Source organism: Calonectris borealis, chromosome 1 (assembly GCF_964195595.1).
Source record: "Calonectris borealis chromosome 1, bCalBor7.hap1.2, whole genome shotgun sequence".
NCBI lineage: Eukaryota > Metazoa > Chordata > Aves > Procellariiformes > Procellariidae > Calonectris > Calonectris borealis.
In genome coordinates this window covers 17,548,881-17,572,666 of record NC_134312.1, presented here as the reverse complement: position 1 = coordinate 17,572,666, position 23,786 = coordinate 17,548,881, and the positions used below count along the sequence as shown (strand labels likewise).

At 47.6% G+C, this 23,786-nt stretch overlaps 1 protein-coding gene across 1 annotated transcript in view; it reads left to right on the top strand.

The window, feature by feature from the left end:
* The first annotated feature begins 3,623 nt into the window (after window positions 1–3,623).
* Window positions 3,624–23,786, top strand: part of CELSR1 (cadherin EGF LAG seven-pass G-type receptor 1) — a 171,719-nt gene continuing 151,556 nt past the window's right edge. The window contains exon 1 of the mRNA XM_075145964.1: window positions 3,624–6,810. Coding sequence (XP_075002065.1) covers window positions 3,624–6,810 — 3,187 coding nt within the window. The remainder of the gene's footprint in view (window positions 6,811–23,786) is intronic.

Here is a 23,786-nt window from a genome sequence, read left to right as displayed (position 1 = left end):
CCCCAAGCAAAAGTTTAGAAGATAAAACCACTGGTTGGTGGGGTGGGGGACACACTGCATATCACCTTTTTGCAATATACTTCACAAATCCCATGACAAAAAGCTTTTCACCACTCTTATTCTTAAAAAAAAATGAACTATTTGTAACACAGCATTACTGAATATGAATTTTTAAGTCTTTCCTCAAAGTACTGATGGGCTGAGACGAGAAAAGCTCTGTCTCCTTCCAGAGAACCACGTCCTCCGCAGGGATGGATGTTACACTGAATCACTTCATTCCTGACCTTAAAAATGTTATCGGATCTAGATGCAGGCAACCCCAGCTCTGCATTCCTCTTCCTCTGGGCTACAGATCTCACAGCAGAGTTTCAGTTAAGGAAATTTGGTCTCTTCCCTGGTCTTGTAAACTTCACGTTTTAAGAAAATCCCTTGAAATTTAATTATGCTTTTTTAGAGCTGAGCACTGAACAGAGCTGGGTAACGATGCTATTTTTTTTTTTTTTAGCTTCTCAGTTTTGTTTTAAATTCACTTTGGAAAGAAACTTGAAATACTTCACCCCCAGACAAGTCGAAACAGAGCATTTTTTGAACTGTGAAATGAATATGTCATCGATTTGTACCAAGGAAACAAAGGGTCAGGCAAAACCTCGCCCACTTGCATGTTTTTATGGACGTCGCCCATCATGGTGATGTCAGTGTGATTTCTTCTATAGAAGAGGGCAGCTTATACCAGAAAATCTGCAGAATCAGACCGAAAGGGAGTATCTGATTTTCTTAGAAGGATCAGCCTTCATTGAAAACTTGCCAGTTAAAACATGAGACAGATGCAATTCTGATTTTCCTCCCCACCTTGAGTTGCCTTTACCACCCGTTTGGTTTCGCCTTTGCCTTCTCCGACTCTTCTGGATTCACAGAAGCAGTGGCAGAAATGGATCAGGCCAGCTCCCACCTCTCACCAAGCAGCGAGCCCCGTTTCTGTATGGAGCGATATGGGAATAGACGTGAGATATCCCATGACTGCCTGTGTCTGAAAAGTGATTTGGGTTGCCAACGTGTTAAATAACCTACGCCTTTCACTAGGACAACAAGTTGGCCTTCAATACTATATTCACCATTTTGCATTTGAAATCTATTTTTATAGTAAAATTGTATGACAAGTGGTGTAATGCATGAAAGGAACAATAGGGACTATACAATTAATGAGAAAACAGTGAAATACGTCAGATAAACAAGACAAAATTGACTGAAAATAGAGGGCAAGTCATACAAACAGGAATAGGATGGAGGATTTTGTGTAATTATACACATAATTGATTTCATACATATGCCTTTACAGTATCTTCCCTTTCCAGAAGGGATGTTGCGGATGTTGCCTCTTGTAGTAAAATGGAAAGGAAAAAGTTTAAATGGTCTTTTCTTGCAATCTATTTTACCTAATAAAAATTCTGAAAACATGTAGTTGGATCTCACTTTTAAAAAGCCGTAGAGAAGGATTATTTTGTAACAAAAGCTTATTTTTCAAAACATGGGCATTAAGCATTGCAGCAAGAAAATGTAGAGAGAGGTAGAGAAAATGTAGAAAGAAAAATATGGATTTAAACTATGGTTTTCCCAAGTTAATATTGACATGATTTAAACCAACTACTGCCGGAGTTTCTTGATTTTTGGAGTATAAACCAGATCACTACATCCACTCAAACTTAATAAAGGGGAGGTTATGTTTAATTTTTTTTAACCTAGTTCTTTCCTCTTCCTTTTCATGAACTATCATTGTCATCGGAGGATCTGAAAAGCCAACTAAGCTTCTAAATTCCATTTTAAAAAACCCCAAAATTAATCGAGTAAAGCTGAATCAGTTAGACATCTTCCAAAATTGCAATTTAGAAAGCTTTTTTTGCCCTGACAGACATATTGGCAATAATCCAGGTGTTTTTTTTTTTTACCTCGCAATAATGCAGTTCTGGAGATGAAAGCAGTTGAAAGAATCTCGTTTTTTCACGGTCTTCTTCAGGCTGAAGAGCCTGAACTGACAGTAACAGATTGCTCTACAAGTTGCCTTCCAGCTCCTACAAGGCACAGCGTTTTGCAGAACCCCAGTCGGCAACCTTTGGCGGCTCACTGCTCGCCATCCCGGTCTTCGTCCTACGTGAAGCTCTTCCACGCAAGATCTCTGCAGATTAGCGTGGGTGTCTGCCACGGCTGGCACGGGGCGCACCGGCGGCAGGTAACCCACGCCTGCTTTCGCAGGGAGGCTGCTCCCGCGCCCCTCGCACCGGGCGGCGGCGGGGCCGGCAGCGCGGGGTGCGCTGCCCGCGTCCTTCCCGCCGTACCCGCAAGAGGACACTGCAGCCGCAGGGATGAAGACTCAGCCCGAGCGCACCGCTTCATCAGGAAGAAAAAAGTAAAAGTAAACGGATAGAGAGTGTTTAGCATAAATTCATAGAATTGACATTATAATCGCCAGTGCAACATTTACATGCGGGGTTTGGCTTTGCTTCTTCCCACAAACTACTTAAGTTCGCATCTTGTATACAATTATCTGCAATTGCCCCGAAGAAATCTTCAATTCAAGGCTCCAGATCCTCCTACCTGCTGTTTTGCACAGTTCAGAGCAAAGCGTGACCATGTCAGCAAAGCCTACCGCCGGGGTACTCGGCAGCCCCTAAGTCAGGCAGATGATGCTGATTTTGCCCTGAAAAGTAGTTTTACGGGTTTTTTCCCTCCATAGGGAGAATTAAAAAAAAAAAAACACAACACTTAAACTTTGTTCTGGACGACGGACCCGAGACGACAGGTGGCTCCTACGCGGGGAAGCGGCCAAGATCCACAGCACAGCGCCGTCCCGCTGCACCCCCGCCCCCGGAGCTTCGTTTCTGGCGGGGGTAGCGGGGCTGCAGCCGCGGTACCTGCTCCGCCCGCCGCCCGCGCAGCCTCCACGCCGCGCAGCCCCCCGCTGGGACGGGCAGCTCCCCCGGCTGCCGGGGCGCGGGGCCGGGGCCGTCCGCCGAGAGGCGCCGGGCGGCGGGGCGGGAGCCCCGCGGGGCCGGACCCGGCCCGGCCCCCGCCGCCGCCGCCGCCCGGGAGGGGCCGGGCGGGGCCGGCAGGAAACCCCGCCCCAGGCAGCGCCCGCCGCGCTCCGCGCAGCCTGCGCCGCTGCGGAACCGAGCGGAGCAGAGCGGAGCGGGGCGGCAGGAACGGGACGGGACGGGACGGCTCCGCTGCGTCGCGCAGCCACGCGCGACCGCGCCGCCCCTGGGTCGGCCCCGCCGTGGGGGGGACTTCGGTATTTAATTTTCCTTTTTTTTTGGCGAAGGAGACGAGCAGCAGGTTTATGCTAATCACCCTCCCGGGAGCGGCAGAGGGAGGAGGAGGAGGAGGAGGAGGAGGAGAGGAGCCATTTTGAACTCACTTCAAAGTTTAAGGTGGAAAAGTTGGAGCTCTCCAGCCCGCTGCCCGGGGACGGCGACGGGGCGCGGGGCTCTGGGCCGGCGGAGCCCGGGCGGCGAGGGCGGCAGGGGGGGCCGAGCCGGCGGCTGATGGATGAGGGCGGGCGGGCAGCCCGGCGGGTGGATGGATTGTGCGGCAGCCCTCTGCCCGGCATCGCTGCCCGCTGAGCCCCGGAGATGCTGCGGCTGTCCGCCGCCGCCTGCGTGTCCTGGGCCGCGCTGCTCTGCGCCCTGGCGCCGGCGGGCGGCGGGGAGCTACGGCCGCCCCGCGCCGCCCCGCTCCTCCACCTGCCCCCGGGGGCAGCGGGGCGCCGCGCCGCCGCCGAGTTGCCGTCGCTGCCGCCCGCCGGGCGTCTGAGGGCGGCGGGCCCCGCGCTGCGCCGCGCTCCGCCCGCCGAGCCCCGCGGGCTCCGCGGCGGCGGCGGGCCCTGCCCGCGGCGCGCCCGGCGGCGGGCGGCCGCCGAGCCCCGCGGAGCCGCCGCCGGCTGCGCCCCGCCGCCGAGGGAGGAGGGCGGCGGGCGGCGAGGAGTGCGGCGGGCGCGGAGCCTCAACAGCCCCCCGCAGTTCCAGCTGCCCAGCTACCAGGTCTCCATCCCTGAGAACGAGCCGGCTGGCACGGCGGTCATCGTGCTGCGGGCACAGGACCCTGACGAGGGGGAAGCCGGCCGGCTGGTGTACTCCATGGAGGCACTCTTCGACGAGCGCTCCAACGACTACTTCTCCATCGACGCCGAGACGGGCAGCGTGGTCACCGCCCGCAGCCTCGACCGGGAGACGAAGGACACCCACGTGCTGAAGGTGACCGCCTCCGACCACGGCTCCCCGCGCCGCCGCTCGGCCACCACCTATCTGACCGTGACTGTCAGCGACACCAATGACCACGAGCCAGTGTTTGAGCAGCCCGAGTACCGGGAGAGCATCCGGGAGAACCTGGAGGTGGGTTACGAGGTGCTGACCATCCGCGCCACCGACGGCGATGCCCCAGCCAATGCCAACATGCTTTACCGTCTGCTGGAGCCAGGAGCTGGTGACGGCGTCTTTGAGATTGACCCACGCTCTGGGGTTGTGAGGACCCGAGCCCCGGTGGACCGCGAGGAGGTCTCCGAGTACCACCTGGTGGTGGAAGCCAATGACCAGGGCAAGGATCCAGGACCACGCAGCGCCACGGCTATGGTGCACATCACTGTCGAGGATGAGAACGATAACTACCCTCAGTTCAGCGAGAAACGCTACCTGGTCCAGGTGCCAGAGGATGCCCCAGTGAACAGCCAGATACTGCAGGTGCAGGCCACGGATCGGGACCGGGGCAGCAATGCTCAGGTGCACTACAGCATCGTGAGCGGCAACCTGAAAGGCCAGTTCTACATCCACTCTTTTTCTGGAGCCATCGACTTGATCAACCCTCTGGATTATGAGACTATTCGGGAGTACACGCTCCGGATCAAAGCTCAGGATGGGGGCAGGCCTCCCTTGATCAACTCCAGTGGCATGGTGTCGGTGCAGGTTGTGGACGTGAATGACAATGCCCCCATCTTTGTGAGCACTCCCTTCCAAGCCACGGTGCTGGAAAACGTTCCTCTGGGCTACTCGGTGCTGCACATCCAGGCCGTGGATGCTGACTCCGGGGAGAATGCCCGCCTGGAGTACAAACTCATAGAGATGGCACCCTCCGCTGGAAGTGCCCCTGTAGCAGGTGACTCTGGGTTCCCTTTTCAGATCAACAACAGCACGGGGTGGATCACAGTGGCTGCCGAGCTGGACCGAGAGACTGTGGAGAACTATCACTTTGGGGTGGAAGCCAGGGACCATGGCGTGCCAGTCATGACCTCCTCAGCCAGTGTATCCATCACTGTCCTGGATGTGAACGACAACAACCCCACCTTCACAGAGAAGGTGTATCACCTCAGACTGAACGAGGACGCGGCCGTGGGCAGCAGTGTCCTGACCCTGACAGCAGTGGACAGGGACGTTAACAGCGTTGTGACTTACCAGATCACCAGTGGCAACACCAGGAACCGTTTTGCCATCACCAGTCAGAGCGGAGGGGGGCTGATCACGCTGGCCTTGCCCCTGGATTACAAGCAGGAAAGGCAGTATGTGCTCACCGTCACTGCTTCTGACGGCACTCGCTTCGACACCGTCCAGGTCTTCATCAACGTCACGGATGCCAACACGCACCGCCCGGTCTTCCAGAGCTCCCACTACACAGTGAGTGTCAGCGAGGACAAGCCCATCGGCACCTCTATTGTCACCATCAGTGCCACCGATGAAGACACGGGGGAGAATGCGAGAATCACTTACATTTTGGACGATAACATCCCCCAGTTCCGCATCGACCCTGACACAGGCACCATCACCACCCTGATGGAGCTGGACTATGAGGACCAGGCTTCCTACACATTGGCCATTACTGCCCACGACAATGGCATCCCCCAGAAATCAGATACCACCTACGTCGAGATCCTCATCCTGGATGCTAATGACAACGCGCCCCACTTCCTGCGCGACCGCTACCAGGGCTCGGTTTTCGAGGATGTGCCACTCTCCACCAGCGTCCTGCAGCTGTCTGCCACTGACCGCGACTCAGGCCTCAATGGCCGTCTCCTCTACACGTTCCAAGGCGGTGATGATGGAGATGGAGACTTCTACATCGAACCCACTTCTGGAGTGATACGCACACTGCGCAAGCTGGACCGTGAGAACGTGGCTGTCTACAGCCTGCGGGCCTTTGCTGTGGACAGGGGCAGCCCACCGCTGAAAGCCTCTGTGGACATCCAGGTGACTGTGCTGGACATCAACGACAATCCCCCTGTCTTTGAGAAGGATGAATTTGACATCTTTGTGGAGGAGAACAGCCCCGTGGGCTCTATTGTGGCACGGATCAGCGCAGCTGACCCCGACGAGGGGACCAACGCACAGATCATGTACCAGATCGTAGAGGGGAACATCCCTGAGGTCTTCCAGCTAGACTTGCTCAATGGAGACCTCACAGCCCTGATGGACCTGGATTATGAGAGCCGGACAGAGTATGTGATCGTGGTGCAGGCCACTTCTGCCCCTCTTGTGAGCCGGGCAACAGTGCACATCCGTCTCCTGGATCAGAACGATAACCCGCCCGTGCTGCAGGACTTCCAGATCCTCTTCAACAACTATGTGACCAACAAGTCCAACAGCTTCCCCTCCGGCGTGATTGGCAAGATCCCAGCTCACGATCCCGATGTGTCTGACAGCCTGGCCTACACCTTTGTGCAAGGCAATGAATTAAACTTGCTCCTTTTGGACTCTGCCACTGGGGAACTCAAACTCAGTCGCGATCTGGACAACAACAGACCCCTGGAAGCCCTCATGAAAGTGTCGGTCTCAGGTAAGCAAGCATTCGGGGCTCATAAAGCACATAATTCTGCTTGTCAGACCAGAATGGGGACATGGGCAGAAATAACCCACTTGCAGTTTAGTGCGCAGCTTTCGGTTTCCTGAGGCAGCAATTTATCTGTGAAGTTTTTGGAGAGGAACCACAAAAATGTATCAAGCCCATGTGCTGTGGATTGAAGTGGTGCGTTGAAGTTGTTTAGTAAACGTGGATCACAAGGGTAAATAAATATGAGTGTGCGTGGAAGGGTATATCCTCCCTCAGTTGAGGTGGTACCTTGGCTGAAGCTTTTCTGATGTGGTTGCATAAAGGTAATAAACGATGTAACTTGCAAAGATGTAGGGAATGCACATGTACCTGTAATGCCATCTTCCCTCCCTCTTTTTTTTCCTCTTAAAAAAAAAGAAAAGTTGAGATTTGGTATCTCTGCTTTTTAGCAACAGAACATGTTTATTTCCTTCTGCATACCGGGAGGTTTGGCTGCTAGATCCTTAGACCTCAGAGGAGGACCCCAGTTCCCCGCTGGTGTGGCCGGGGTGGATGTGACACTGGCGCAGCTGCGCTGGTTTGCATTGCTGGCCTGTGTTCCTGTGGGAAATGGCGACGCTGAAAGCAACGAGTTATGGCTGTGTAATAGCTGTGTAACACTGCTAATTGCACTTGGAGTTGCTTTAGTAGAGCTAGGGGCAGATACTGGCCAAATACAGCCCCAAAGTCAGCGCTGTTGGGGGGAGGGAGAGGAGAGGAGAGGGAGGGGTACTGTACCATTAACTTCCTCAGAGAATTTGTGTCTCTCTGTGTGTGAAGACTGTTCAATATCGTCCAGTATATATTGCTACATGAGCACATATATGCTTTTAGGATATTACTCTTTTTCTGCTCAGTTGCTTGTTTATCATGGAATTACTTTTTATGCCTCTAATTGTGGCATCAATCATGCAATGAGTAATTTCCTCTGCAGGTGCCACTCTATAAAGTTTACTGTGGACCTGATCCCATACTTCTGTTGACTTTCAGAGGTTTAACCAGATACATTCCTCGCCGCCTCTCTCTACAGCCTAAAGCTAATATTTGTATTCTTTCTGCAAAAAACAGCTGAAAGTCCTAGGTACATAAAATGACTCTTTGGGAGATGCTTCGGTTTGGATGATTGTATTAAAAAAATAATAATCAAACTGTGGCATAATCCTGGCAGTGCTTGTTTTACTGTAAGTAGTCATGGCGTGCAGCGGGGCCTCGGGGGAGCGAGCCGTGCTCTCCCTTGTGTTTGCAGGCTTGAGGTCCTTTTTGCTTCAGGAAAATGAAAGTAATATTAACTGAACTGATTGAATTTACTGCTGTGTATCATCTGACAAGCCACTCCTGTTTCTTCCAAAATGCTGGGGGGCAGCTAATGTGGTAAGGTAGCTCATAAAGCCGTTTCCATGTCCTGTGAGGACTTGCAGAAAAAACAGACAGTTGGCTTGTGACCTTAAAGAAAAACATTTGGATTAAGGTGCAGGTGATTGCGTGGTCATTGTATGTCTGAAGCAGTAGCTCTTTATCTAGTAGCAGAAGATAAGAACTCAACTTGGAGCAAGCAGCTTGGAAAAGACATTTCGTTAGACCAGATGAGGAGAGTGTTCAGAACAGAAAAGTAGATGACATGAAATGTTCCTTTCTCAATCTAATGATTTACGCAGTTTCAGTGGATGAAATCTCGGGTAGAAATGGAGACCTCTGTTTTCTTAAGTAACAGGAGCTTGATCATTCCAGCATCGTTTTCATGTTTGGTGAAGGTGTGAACTTTGAAACTCTGCTGTGATGTTGATCAAAACTGGCTGTCCGCTGCATGTCTTGAGAGATTTGAAAGATTAAAGCTTTTTATGGGTAGGATTTTAAAATAATTTTGACGAGCACTGAACTCCATTTGACGTTAATTTGGAGAAGTTTGCTGTTTGGAAATTGAAAGGGCAGAGGTTGGCAGTGTGTGATTGTGTCCAGGAAAGTTTCACCTGCCTGCTTTCTCTGGTTTATCTGATGCAGTCTTTAAAAAAAAGACGGAGAAGCAGCTCAGACAGATGTACTCCACAGGGTTATCTCTGCATGTTGCAAAATACCTGCAAATCATCTGCTAAAATGACCTGCCAGTTAACTGAAAAACGTGTCTATGGAGTAGACATTAACTTCTCAACCCAGACAAACACAAAGTCCTGCCCTACTCACAGCTGCTCTTCAGGTCAGGGAAGGACTGGAGCTTTTTATGAACTTGGGGAATTTGATCTATACACGCATCGGAAGTAACACTGCTGCTATAAAAACCTTATTTCCACCTAGCGATGTGTTGTGCTGTGGAGGCATGTGAGTGTGTGTGATGCTAGTGAGGAGCTGTGCTACCCAATGAAATTAGTTTGAGACTTTGATATTTGGCTAAAACCGGCATTTTTTCATTTGATTTGGGGATTATTCAAATAGGCACGGTAATTTTGGCCTTCTGCATATAAACAAAACCTTCAGAATCATGAAAACCAAGCAAACGAAGATAATAGATTTCATGAAACCTGAGAACAACCCACTTGGCATTTGAAACTTACCCTAACAGTGTAAACATCGTCAGGTCAGAAGCTACGTGGGGTGGTGGGCAGCCCTGGGCAGGCTCGGCGCGTTTGTGGCTCTGCCTTCGCCCTGGTGCCACGGTACCTGCTCAGCTGTGCCCCCGCAGCTGGTCAGGAACCGACCCAAGCCGAGGAGGAGAGAATGTGGGTGGTGTGGATATTAGCATTTTGCTTTGGATTGGGAGGGAGCTTTTGAAGTCAATCTCTTTTGAAGTGAATCTCTCTGTGTGCCCTTCTGCCCGTGCCTGTTGCACGGAGCCATCTGAGTGAACAAACTGGACCCCTTTTGAATGAAACTAATCCAGATGTGCTCCAGGGGTGCCCCAAGGGGTCCCTTAAAAAGACACATTCTCCTTTTCCCATTGTATCTTCAAGGCTTCCCTACAGAAAAGCAGAGCTTGACTTTATGTTCCCATGCCTGCACATACGGTCATTAGATTTATGTTGTTTGAACAAGTGGGGTGAAGTCTGGACCCTGCTGAAATCCTGCCCTTGCTTTGCTGGGGGGCAGGATTTTACTCTGGGCTTCTGAAACAGGTGGTCAAGAGTCAATCAGTCTGTGATTTCTTAGTTTTATTAATAAATACATGGCTTAAATTGACAGCATCATTAAAAAGTTAGTTTTTGTCCACAGTGATGTTCACGATAACATCAAATTGGGATTTATCTGGTCAAAAAAGGGGTTAAACATTGCTCAAGTCGCATTGCATTCGCCCATGTTAAACATTATACCGCAGTCCCCGCTGGTGCTGGGGGGCGAGGCTGGTGCTAGCCTTAACTTTGCACAAATGTTGCACAAGTTTGCCTGGGTATCACATTGCAAACGCTGCTGGCACCTGCTTGGCTGCCACAAGTAGTCCCACTTATCATCAGCGACAGCTCGCTGGGATACAATAGATGTGTGCGCAAACTCCTCTAGGAACCCAGCCTAATTCACCAGTGCAGCCAAAACCCAACCGGACTGTATGCTACACCTTTCGAGTGCTCCAGGTAAATGTAAAATATCATGGTATAACATCCAATTTTGGGAAGGTAGTGCTCCTCAGGAGAGCTGGTTTCCGCAGTGAGGGATAGACACCCAAGCATTTCGAAGGGCATGCGAGCTCAAGTATTGCCTTTTACATTTCTTTGGCTTTTAATCTCCAGTGGCATTTAGTGAGGTTATTGACTATCAACAAATACAAATTAAGGTAGAGCTCGTTTGTGCTGCAATAAACTTGGGATTTTTACTCAAGGCTTGTTAAAGGATCTTCATTATTATTGTAATTTAAAAGTCATTATGCTAATGATCCTGGATCTCCAGCTCTGTGCCTTCTCCATACAAATGTAACAATGATGCAATACTTTGGTTTAGCCCTTCTGATAAAAAGGTAAGGCCACAGCTGTGCTGAGATCAAGGCATTGGGGGTTATCTGTGTGTGTGAAGAAGATTTGAGATTAAAGGGGAAAAAGAATCTCGAGGGAAGAGGTGTCTCTGTAAGCGCAGGGGCACCTTTGGGCGCAGAGGGCGAGCGCAGGGCGGCGGCTCAGGATGCGGGCCGGGCGCCTCGGTAGCGCCGCCCTGGCCTCCTGCCCCCGCCTTTGGGGAGCAGGACGGATGGGGCTGCTGGGGCCTTGTGAGTTTTGGGGGGCAGATTCGCAGGGCAGCCGGATCTTTTAGGGATGATGCTTCTGCCTGCCTGCGAGGACTTGCTTTCAGGGTCAGCACGGAGCAATTAGCACCCAAACTGCTCTCCGTGGGCCCCCCCAGGGAAGCACATTCCTACATGCGGCTGCGGTGGGATCCCTTGCGGGTTGTACAATCAGGAGATGATGGAAACGAGTGGGCAGAGGCTTCTCTCGCCTCCTCTCTGGGTGGGAGGAGGTGTGTCGTGTGGGGGCTTTTGCACGCTCCTGCTCCCGGGGACTTCGGCATTTGCAGTTGGCGCCTGCATCCTGCACTAAGGGGAGAGAAAGCAGCAGCTCGAAGGCTGCAAAGACCAGGGAGGCAACGATGAGGGACCTCGTTTAGAAAGATGGCATGATACTGCGAACTATGAGATTGCAGCCCGGGTTGTTACTTGGTGTAGTAAGTGGAGCTGAAGTGAGGGATGACCCATAATGGTTATTAATGGTGGTTTTGAACACTTATGTTTATTTTCCTAAAATAGCAAAGCAACAGTAGTGCCCATCATTTTAAAGTTAGGGTAGCTCCTGGGTCTGCTGTGGCTACCTAAATCCTTTATTGTGTCCATATAGGTTCTATATTCTATTCTATTCTATAGCTGAGATGTGTTTTAGATGTCTCTCTCTCCAGCCTGCAGGAATTTGACTTTCCCTCTTCAGCTGCATGATCTGTTCCAGGCGATAAAAAACTGTGGCTGCCTTGTTGCTTTTGTATGTGCTTCCTTCCACTTCATCCCTGGATTTCATAGGAGTGGTGTATTTTTGTTTCAAAAGACAGGAAAACGTCTATGGCTACGAGAGGAAAATATTTAGTGGAAGGCTGACTGACAAAATAACTTTTCACTGAGATAAAAGCTATCTTCTGCATGGAAATAAATAAAATGGGGAGTTATCTAAAGCTCAAGCAACTGTAAATAGGCAATTTCTTTGCTAAAATGGTTATCCCCAGTAATGAAAAAAGAAATGTTTACCACAGCACACTTTAGAAAGTAAATAAGATGTTTTATCTCAGATAAAAGCTATTTTGTCAGTCAACTTCTTTCAGAAAATGCTACTGTGCAACATAGCTGTCACTAAAAATGTTTGTTTCTCCCTGTTTCTGTCTTTGTGCAGTACAGGCTGTATATTCCTGGGTTTTGTTACACAGTTTAACAAGGTATCTCTAACTTAGTATGTCTTGGTGGTTGAAGCATACACAGATGGCGCTTCTTAACCTCATCTCACAAAGTGAAACTTTGAACCATAAATACTTGTGTCTGGTCACAACTGGTTCCTGGGGGGAAAAAAAAGTATATATCAAAGCCCTACATAAACCCAAACTCAGCAATGTTGTTTAAAAACCCAAGGGTGTGTTTCTATTTGCAGCATCTTCTTGTTAAGATTTCTGTACAAGCTATTGGGTTGCCTTGAGAGGGTATGAGAAATGGCTTATTGAGGTTGCAGGGGTTTTTGGCTGGTTTTGTGCAATTATCAGTATACCGATAATTTTATTTTATTTTTTTATTGCCTAAATGTTGATGCTTTTCTCAGTGATTTGTGGGAAAGAGGAAGACTTTAAGATAACTAGGAAAAGGTATAAGGAGAATGAGAATGAAGATGTGAGAGGGAGAAAGATCTGCTAGGCTTGAAACTCAAATCCCAAGGGATAGAAATTAAATTTAGAGAAGTATGATGGTGGGATTGCCTGGAAAACTTTTTTCCCCTATTTTCAAATTATTTGCAAATGGAGAGATAATTGTAATAACCATTTTTAAATTGGATTGGTAATTGTTTTGTATTTTTTGATTACTTTTTAAGCTTCAGGGTGTATTAATGAATTGGTTTCCTTAGTGTATTCCTTTGTTGTGATTTGCTTCCCTCTTAGAAGTCACTAAAGTGCTCTTACTTCTGACTTGCACTCGTGGGTTGGGAAGAACTGTCTTTTGTTCTGTCGTTCTGGTCACATATTTCCTTGCAGTTCAGAATTGGTTTAGGCTGTGGTTGTGGAGCCTGCTGCAAACTGCCAAATACAGAATAAATATCGAATCGTTGACAAAAGAATCCTTTGTTTGGAATATAGGAACAGTTTTCTAGGTTTGCATGTTAGGATGATAGTAAACCTGCAGTAGAATTAGTGATGGGGAAAGTAGGTGATGTGAAGCAGTGGGGTTTTGTACTTCATTATCTCCAGCGTCCCAAGTGCTACCTGAGGAAGTGGCTGGCTGCTGATAAAGTGTGTAACTTTACATTTGCTCATTGAATGGTCCATTTTCCTTCAGTGTATATACTTAATATCTTGAAACTCCCTTTCGTTGTTGACTCCCATCTTTGAGCTGAATGGATGTTCTCAGACCTGCCATGACTGAGGAAAGTAATGCTGTGTTTTAAATTATGACGTTAGGTGAAGGTAGGTAGCGTGCTCACCACTCTTCTGGTAGGGTTCTTACTGGTGGGACCCTTAGCTGACGCTTGGATGGATTTCCGCCAGTCTGGTCAGAGCGTGGCCCTGGTGTCTCCCAGCGTCTTCAAGGAAGGGTTAGGGAGACGCATCCGTGGTCTCCTGCCTCCTCCTTGGAGTGTGCTGCAGGTCTGCCAGCCACCCCTGCAGCTGATAGGTTGTCTCCGTCATTTTGGCTGGCTGAGCGCTCAGGGTTCATGGGTTCAGGGGCATGTGACCGCACGCAACACCTATGACGGTGTTTACAGTTCAGCCAGATGTGTAGCTGCTGCGTACATTGGCATAGCTGAGCTGGCGTTCAGCTGGTTATTTCGCGTACAGACAGCAATGACTGCACCGTAGCATGGCTTCGGCTTGGGCCCCTCGATTCCCTTGTGGGTCAGGTGAGACTGATACAAAGATTGTGGGAACGTGACCGCTCTAAAAGTCGGAAGCAGAATTACTTTCTGTGCAGGAAACAAGCAAACGTGAAGCAGAAACCTCTTCTAAACCTACGTGCTACAAATACCTTTTCAATATTTAGCAGTGCAGGCAACTCTACCTGTAACACTCATGCATGGAAGATGGGTAAGGGGAGGATCAAATGTCAGACACAAGATCTACGCTTTCCATCCCTTCTCCCTCTCTTTTATAAGCCCTCAAGGATTTTGAGAGCCGGTTGGTGAGGACAGACTTGCTATGTTTGAGCACTTGAGATAACAACACAACTTACCTGCTTACCTCAGTATTGCCTAATTTGCAGGATTTGGGGAACTGTCTCTCTTGGCTTCCTTTGGCATACTGACTTGTATTTCCAAAAATATCTACGGAGAATCTCTAGGAAATGTAGGAAGGTTAGAAGAGCTGAAGATACTCAGATCAGATCTAATTGGCAATCTTCCATGTTACAGTCTTTCTGTCCTGGTTTCTGTGGGAATTATGATGTTTTTTAAGGAAAATAGTACTCCAGGTACTCTGACATCGACTTTGCCATTTAAGCAACAAGTACGGCAGTGCTGTCGTCTATGAACGATAGGCTTTTTTGTTGTCTGCTCCTTTTTTTAAGACTATTTGGCCAAAAGATTGCATAAACCAGAATACAGAACAACTTGATGAGGGGCTCAGTTCATTAAAACCTTGTTTGTCCACTTGAAAGAAAGAACATCTGAGACCTGATTAAATTCAGTTTTGCCACTTTGTGTTTCAAAGTGTGACAAGTGACAGTTTTATTATTTTTCCCCCCACTGCAGCTCTTTTTCCAGTGTTGAAAAACACTGAACTATTTGTAGAAGTAACACAAGTTTCCAAAAGGGGCAGGATGTAATCTTCATGGAAAATTTTGAAATGTGCCATTGAGCGATCTCTTGTTTGTTCGGCGAGGATTTGCCTAACACCTTTTTTTGTAAGACCCGGGTGTATATGCTTCGGTTGAGATTTAATTGCAATGTGTTGATTTTGTTGGATTGAAACAGCGTAATCAAAGGTACAGCTTGGCTCTTACGGTCAGATTTGTATCGCCTACCATGATCTGCCCAAGAAATCAGGTATCTTTTCAAAGGTGGCCATGTAGGTCGCAGCCATGATTGGTTGATAGGCAGGAGGGCTGCTGGCTGGAGGTGCCCATCTCACCCCACTGATTAAAGAGGGAACATAAATGACTGATTTGGGCTAATTGCCTTGTTCGATGGCTAAAGTTCAGTGAACACGCTGAATGTGTGTGCCAGGACAGAAGGGTATGTTTTCTTTTGTAGCGATGATTGTACTTATTTCTGTTACAGCAACCTGTAGTAACAGGCTTAGCAGACTAGATGGAAAGGATGGGGGAGGCTATAATTTGCAAACAGGAAAATGTTTTGCCATGAATAATGGCAGGAGAGACTTCAAATATTGTCAAGAGTTTGAGTGAATGAAAGGGGAAAGTATGCTTTTATGGGGATTTGGCATTCAACAAAGAAATAAAATTTTAAAATACTTCAGAAAGATGATCTTTGCACTTGAAAAAAAAGGCAATTGGACAGAAAAGTAGGATTTGCTGGAGAGAAAGGAAAACTTTTGGACTTTGTTTCAACAAGTCGTTAACGCTGCTAAGCTGTAACCGCCTTCGTATTTATTCCAGTATTTACACTTGACAAGCACAAAAAAAGCAAATAAATGAAACGGTAAACCTGTAATAAATCCTCAGGGGACCACATAATAAACATAGACATGTTACGCTTCTCAAATACAAAGGAAAGTAATCTGTTTTCAACACCATTGCCGAACGCGTGATAGATGCTACATTCCATCAAGTCTCCAGCACTTTTGGAAATGATGCATCTGGTCAAAATATTTCAGCGCTTTTTGAAGGAGGGAGAAGGAGAGGCTGTCGTTAACAACCATTGTCAACACAGCATCTCCTGCCTGCTGTGGAGTCTGTGGGCTAGAATCAGTTTCAGGGAGAAGCAAAAGCATCTGGACCCCACCAAAGGGGGCAAAGCAGGGACTATATTATCAGATTTGAGTTTCACAGACGTGATGGCCAGCACCTAGTAGTCTATTAAATCCCAACGGGCTGTTAGGTTTGGAAGGAAATGTACTCAAGGTGATTCTCTGTAGCTGCCATGTTACCAGAGCACACATCATGGGTACAAAGAGCTGCTGGATCGATTGGGTTTGCTCTTTCCTTTCGCTAGCTCTAGATCAGCCTTGACCCTATTCAAAACTGATGTTAGCAAGTCATTGAGTTTATTGGATTGAATTTCTGACTTTCCAGGAACCAGCCCAGCCCAGCCTCTCATTTACTTGTATGCTTGCAGTGATGTTCATGCTGAGTCTGATTCTAAAGGAGACCCTTTAACATCCAAGCTGTGATTTTTATTTTTAAATTCATCTATTTATTTAGCTGTCTGAATTTAGTTTAAATCATGTAAAAGCTGTCCCACACTAGTGCATTGCTTGTTTTAGCAGTGTGTGATTGCCAGCCACCAGACACTGCAGGCACAGCTCAGCATGGCTAGGAAGAGGCATTTGGCACTTTTCACAGCTTAGGTCCAGTAGAGGACTTATATCTAACCATCAAATGCCACAGAGTCTCACTTTTAGGTGCCTGTTCCCTGCAGCGGTATCCTGTTTTAGGCAGTTAAGTGTCCTATAAAGTGTGAGTTCTTGAAATATCATCCCGCCACAGCTTGGGCACTTCACTCAGCATAGCGATCAGGACACTCAGAGAGGGGAGAGATGGGCTGGGCTCCAGCCCTTGATCTCAAAGTTCTTACTGTGCTATGCATTAAAGAGGAGCCGAATAAGGTACAGAAGCCATTGTGGGACTCATGTTTCCCATCTCTTAGGTAAGTGCCATAAGCTACAGGGTCATGCTCACACTTGCAGGGTGCCGGAGAGGAGGCTTTCTGGCTCACGTTCATGTATGCAGGCACCTCTGCTTCAGTTGAGCAGCGGTGTGGGCAGTCTGACTTTGACCCTCAGCTGCTGGATTTTGTTTAGGCCATAATAAAAGCTGGATCATGAACCATTCAGGCCATGTCAGGACTGGGTGAGTTCTGACTGTAGCCAGGGACTCAGCTCTTCCCACCTGGGAACTCAAAGGTAAAATAAACAAGAACCCCAGGACTTTCCAGGGAGTACTTTCCTGTTCATCAGAGCCGATTTGTTTGTCTTCTGGCTTTAACTATTTGTAAATGTATTTTGCTTTTATGTGGAGTGGCCCCCAGGTGGGCTAAAGGGTCAGTTATGGAAGGATTCACAGGCTCAGACTTAAATTACGCTGCTAAATATCCAGAGTTCAACCCATCTTCACCTACTGTTTAATCCTCTTTCTCACTGCAGTTTGCTGTGATGATAGACTTGCTAGTAATTACCAACGTGTTGCCGCTTGTCGCTCGGATCCTTTAGCTTTTCCCGCAATGTGCTCGTTGACGCTACAACTCGCCGACATTGTCCTGACACATACGGTAAAGGTCTCTTGGCAGCAATGACTGGGTTGAACTATCCTGTCGGTTGACTCGGTTTCCCTTCTCACGGAGTGTATTTCTGATGTTGGCCTCCTTTTATTGACGCAGTGTAATTTAGCAATGTGTGCTCTGCCTGATGAGCTCTCCATCTGGCAGATAATTGCCTGCTAGTTTAAATCCCGTCTTAACTTCAGTTTCTCGAGATCATGAAACCTGCCGGTGCCTTCTGGTTGGTTTTGCAGGCTGTTTGCAAAAGGATTCGTTACGAGCTAAAGCAATGTGGGCAAATTTCTGTGAGTTTTTTGGAATGTTAGGTAACACAGGTTAACTTCTAAGTCCTGCTTACTAAGCTACCCAATATTATTCCGCATTGAGTTTGGCAATCTAATACTTGAGTTTGTTGACCAAGCTGCTGACAACAAGTGCTGGTTGTTTGCACTGGTTATGCAAAATGGGAACCCTGGGTACATTTTAGGACCTGGTGAATGTTGAAAGCTTGTTACACAAAACATGCTGGTGTTCCTCTTTCCTTTTTTGCCTTCTTCTCCCCTCTCCCTTTGCGTTCATTGGATCTGTTTGCCGTGTGCTGTTTTGCAGCGAGTTGCCACGTCTGTGGAGTTTGCCTGCTGCAAGTTTGTACAGGGCCGAGCGCAGCGGAGACCTTGCGGGGGCTGCTTTTCTAATACCTGCTGTAAATAATTAGGATAACCACCAGACATTGACTGACCAACAGCCCTGTGAGATAGCCAGATATAGATGGCGGCACTGGGACCGCCCTGGGCCCAGCCGATGGTGTGTCTGGCAGGCGCTGGGAGCCAGCTGGCACTTGCCCACCAGGCACGGTGCTTGCCAGTGGTGTGGCAGCATCCTTTCTCACTGCCTTCCCTCTTGCCTTTGGGGAGGCAGGGCAGGTTTCTCATCCACCCCTCGCCGTCTTCTGACCACTGTGCTGGTACTTGCTATTAAGTGGGTGTGTTGGCCAAGGCGAGGGGAGGGTCTGTCCTTTCCAGGGATGCCCGTGAGATGCTCCCAGTGAACTGGTGACAGCCGTCGCATCGCCCATGCAGCCCTTGTACTTCCAGTGGTCATTTTGTGGTTGGGACCTCAGTGGTGCTGGCTGTCGGGTGCAGCTTCCAGAGGTTTTGCAGCCACAGTCCTTTGACCCTGTCCTTGCACAGGGTCTCAGGGGCCATGGCATGAGGTAGTGATGGTCCCACAGAGGTTTTGCTGCCTGGCACAGGCAGTCTCAGGTTGCAGGGCACACTGAGGTGCTTGTTATCTTTGCAGTCCATGCAGACACCTGTACCCATGAACTGGGAATTTGGCCCAGTTTGGGTATAAATGGTGACTTCGGGTTTTTTCCTATCCCTGGTGACAAGTTGCAGTGGCCTTTACTGGCTGGTTCCTTCGTGCACTGGCCCCCTTATGGCTCAGCTAATAGCGGTGTCTGGGACTGTATTCAGCGTTAAGAGGCTTTCAACTAAGACATTCTTATTTACTACCAACAGCATTGATGGACATGACCGATTAATGGCAATAAACTCAGATGAGAACTGAGAGACGAGGATATTTTTAATATTGTATGCAGTGAACTTGTTTGTTTTGTATGAATGAGTTTTACGAACTTTTGTACGATCTGCTTTTAAAATATGTCCTTTGCCAAATGGTTGGCGATTTCTTAAACTGAGATGACTGATTCACTCCGTTCCTCAGCCAACGTGCATCAGGCTGCACTGTAGCCGAGGTGCTGAGATGATCAGATAAAATTACCTGAATTCTTCACACCATGGGTGGCAGTTGAGCATCCATCCCTTTTTTTTCCTGGGGGAAAGTCCTCCAGGAGAGGCCGTTTTGCCTGCTCTGAGGTGGTGTCAGTGACTTCCTGGGTTTTTGCTCTGCGTCTCCTTGATCAGACTTCAGCTGTCAAAAGATCCCATTGCTCTTTTCAAGGTCTAAAGGGAAAGTAAAGTGACAACTTCGATGGCCAATTTGAAAGCTTTCTCAAACTGGAAAATGTCCCATGGGGTAAACAACTTTACTCACACTCTACACATCCCATACTAATCATATAGGATGGCATTTTACTGGCTTAGTGCTGTGTAAAGTTGTGATATTGTGCATTTTCAGGTATTTAAATGAACTTATATAAATGACTAATTATAAGAAAAGACTAATTAAATTTTATTCCTGGCTGAAACTGAATTTTAAAGAAATCAGTCTGAGATTTCAGCAGTTGTGAAATTCGCAGTGTTGTTCTTTGCACTGTAGAGCCTTTGTGCTTACTGCTGTAGTCATATTACATGACATTGCCTAACACCTGGCAAGGCGTATTCTTGGCTCATTCAGCAGGTAAGGCTCCCTCAGGGTCACTGAATCCCTCCGTGTACTCAGCAGAGAGCTCAGCCTGATGATTTTATGGCCACGCATCTGCGTTTGCATTTCCAGTGCCTTTTCCTTTTTGCAGTCATTTTCCCTTTTATGGCACGGTGATTATTAAAAGCAGGGCTCTGACTAGTTTTGTGACCAGTGTCATGCCTCCCTGCTTCCCACTCCTGGCAGTCATTGCCTAATTTGCTGGTGGTCCATCCTGGGGATGGGGTTTTCGCTGTTGAACACCCACTCCATCCGCATGGTGCGGTGGGAGAGGCCGATGGGCGTAGGCACGTTGCGGAAGTACTCAGGTCCTGGGGCAGGGGCTCGAACTCGCAGCTCAGAGCTGGTCCTCTAGCAAATGAGATGCTGATCCATTAGAGCCTCAGGGTTATTTAATCACTTTTGGAAAGCACAATAGTTAATAATCCCACACTAAGAAACCACCACTGCTTCTGTTCCTTATTAGACATCTTAATTAATTTCTTTTCCATTTCTGTTCTTCGGCATTTCGTAGCATTTAATTTTCTCTACAGTAATTTATGAGTCACGAAATCTCTTGAAACAAGTTAGCCTGGGAGTGACGGCGTTTCAGCACCTCTTGCATTTCCTTCAGTTGCATTGTGTGTTGCTGCTTGTTTAGAGGCAACGCTGCAGCTTCCCGGAGGAAAGCAATATATTGTTACCTGAGTGTGATGTGCCAGGACCACGCTGCCCTCTCTTTGGAGACAGGCCCTCCACCTACTTAGGTAGTATTTAAAGTGCTTATCAAATACTGGGATGGAAAATTATTCCATTTTCTGAAAATACAGTATTTGAGTGACTTACTTTTCTTGTCCAGCCACTGTCTATGTGTTTGAGTTGTTTCAGAAAGGTGGAAGCAACAGACCAGCTGAAAAATGCGCTGGTGCATGGGGCTTCCACCGCAGGGGTTTGCTAAGTGGGATGGGTTTATTAAAGAAAGTGAGGTATTACATGCTGTTGTACAAGGCACTGTGAATATCTCATCTCTGTACTATTCTGATAGTTCCTAATCAAGAAAAGTTAACTTACAGTAAAGAGGACAAGTTGGGGAACAGAGAATTTGTTTCACTGGAGTATTATTTATGGTAGAAGATTGCATCTTTCGTATTGCAAAATGAAAACCAAAGAAGACGATGATTGCTACCTACCTCTCTGAAGTACTTACGGAAAACAAAGTTAAGAGCAGGGCAGTTTAAAGGAAAAAATCTGTAAGTGAGCTGACTCTCAATAAATTTAGGTGGGATGTTAGAAGGCAGTTTGAAGCATTTAGGGAAGCAAATTTCTGGAACAACATCTCTGTGAAGGGATCCAAAGAAGTGTAGCTGGGTTTAAGGTGAAGCTTGATAAATTAATAATGCTTGATAGTTTGTGAGTAGTATTATGTATATACAACACACTTCCTTGAGAAGCTTCCTTGAATAGAAAACTGAACTTGTTGGTGGGAAAATTATTTCCCATTCTCTTTTTGCTGCAGAAATGAAACACACATATTAACAAATTGTAAATGCATTAGCCCTTTGAACTGCCTGAGCTTGTGTAAGTTGTTGTGTGTTGATAACAGCATTGCTATCTTCTCCTAAACTTGGTATCAAAAGAAGATAAAGAATCCACAAGGCAGCGTGGTTCAGCAGATAAATGAATGGGGCTGGAAGTTATTCACAAATGTCACAGGCTGCAAGTTGCAGCAAATCTGAGCCAATCTTGCTTCTGGCTGTTACAGTCCTTCCCTTCCAGCACCTGTATGACCTTGTGCTGGGCTGTTTCCATGCACCAAGTTGCTAAAAAGCCAACCTGCCATTAAAAAAACCCCAAAACAAACTTCTGACTTAGCATGAAGAAACAGCTCAGTTTATCAAACGAGTATCAGAGACAATGCAAGGGAGGATGAAAGTTGATAAAAAGCCAAACTACCAGTAAAAACCAACCAAACAAAAAAGTTCTGACTTAGTGTGAAGAAACAGTTCAATGCAGTATGAGATGTGTGCCAGTGCAGAGGAGGAGAGGGACTGTGGCAGCCAGCCCTTAGATTAGCTTAGGGCTGCTGTGCATTTGCAACCAAAGCCTAAAGAAAAATATTCATTTTTGTTTGGTTTTTTTGAGCAGGATTTTTATTACCTTGTGCTGGAACAGTTCAGCATGGTTCTACAGGTACCAGGGATGGTGTAAAAGAGGAGGCAGTAATTAGGTGGGTTTAGGCTCTGCCCTTGGCTTAGTGGGTTCTCTGCTGCTGCTTCTTGGAGGAGATTATATATGTTTGCCTGTGCTTGCATTTTGTTCCTTATGGAAGGTAGAAAGTCTCTAGAAAGTCCTTTCAACATACGAGAAGGTTATGCTGTTCCTCCCTTAGGGCTGTGTGACCACACTGACTCAAACTAAGGGGAGAATTGGTTCCAGTGCTCTGTGCACAATACTTAGCACCTAACCCACGTAGCCAAGTGTGTCAGCACTTGCCACTCTCTTCTGTGGCTACAAAACTAGCTTTCATTTGTATGAAGTTCTGCCACCTAGAAGTTCTACAGCTTGAACCTACCACAGATGTTGTGATGCAAAATGCAGCTGCATTGTGCTAACATCAAAACCATACGAGATTCAGTAAACATGTTTAAAAACACCTGTCTTGGAAACACACAGAGCACAAGAAAATATTGTAATAAATAAATGCAAAAATAAACAACTGAATAATTTTAGTTCTTCATTCCCTATAGATTGCTGTCTTTCTAGGTTTGTTAATAAAAAAAATTAACAAATTTTGGTTAAAAAAGGTAAGAAATTCTCTGGTAGTAAGGATTTTGCATTGAGAAAGTGTATGTATTTATGAGCTTTGGCTCAGTCCTTTGAATTATCTGGGCACTACTGTAACTGATAAGTGAATGCTGGTAACCCTGTTAATTTTTCAAGGACTCTCTGCAACTATAGGGGAGCAGTTGGTAACTATCACATTCCTTTGCATTGCAGGACAGGTTTTTTATTTGCTATCTTAATGGTGTTATATACATACAGTTTTTTCAAGCTCTGTTCACCTTGTCTCACAGCGGCTCCTTGGCAAGCAGCCTCATGAACTCTTTAAGATTCTTCTTACTCACAGCGGCTGGGCTCATTGCCTGCCCTGGTGTGGCTGGGATTTGGATTGCAAATTCCTGATCCAAACAAAGAGGGGGAATAGAAAAGGCTGGTCTCTGGCCTCTCTCACACTTCAGGAAACCTTGCTGGCTTTAGAGGATTGTACTCAACTCTGGCTACACTTCAAAAAAAAAAAAAAAGCTGCTTCTATCTTTGCAAAGACGGGTGCAGCCCCACCAGTAGGCACGTTGCTAGAAGAGGGAAGAGAAAGGTGGCTCCGGGGAGGCTACTGGCATTTCAGACATCATCTTATCTAGAGCTACTTCAAGTCTTGTCCACACTTGTTCCCTCTTTCTCTTTCCCCCTACTTTGTCTCTTCAGAATCGCGGGCTGGAATCAGTGCTTTTAGAAAAGACAGAGAGTGGGGAAAAACTGGATGGAGACAAACGGTGTGTGCAGGATGCGTCCACGTGCGTTCCCTCGCCGCGCTCGTCAGCTGCACCCAAAGGCCTTACAATCTGAGAAGCAGCTTGCTGTAATTGCCTTCACGAGACAGTATCAGCAGGGTAGGATTTGGCCTGTACTGGCTTGCGTTTGGTGCGGAGCAGAGGAGATGAGTCAAACAAAACAGGGTGACTCATCAGAACTGGGCTCATGCAATGGTTTGTGTGTATAAAAATGCTTGGAGTTGGGAAGTGGCCTGCCATGGTCATGAAATCATTATCTCCCTTTGGTTTGCCGCTCTTCAGAGCTGTGGAAGACGACCTGTAAAGTCCGTGTCAGCCGTAGTCAGCGCAAAAGGGGACCGTGCTTGGCGGATAGCTAACTCCCCGGCGGCTCCGGGCCCGGACACGCGTGTTACTGCGAGGCAGCCGCCCAGACTAAACTTGCGTG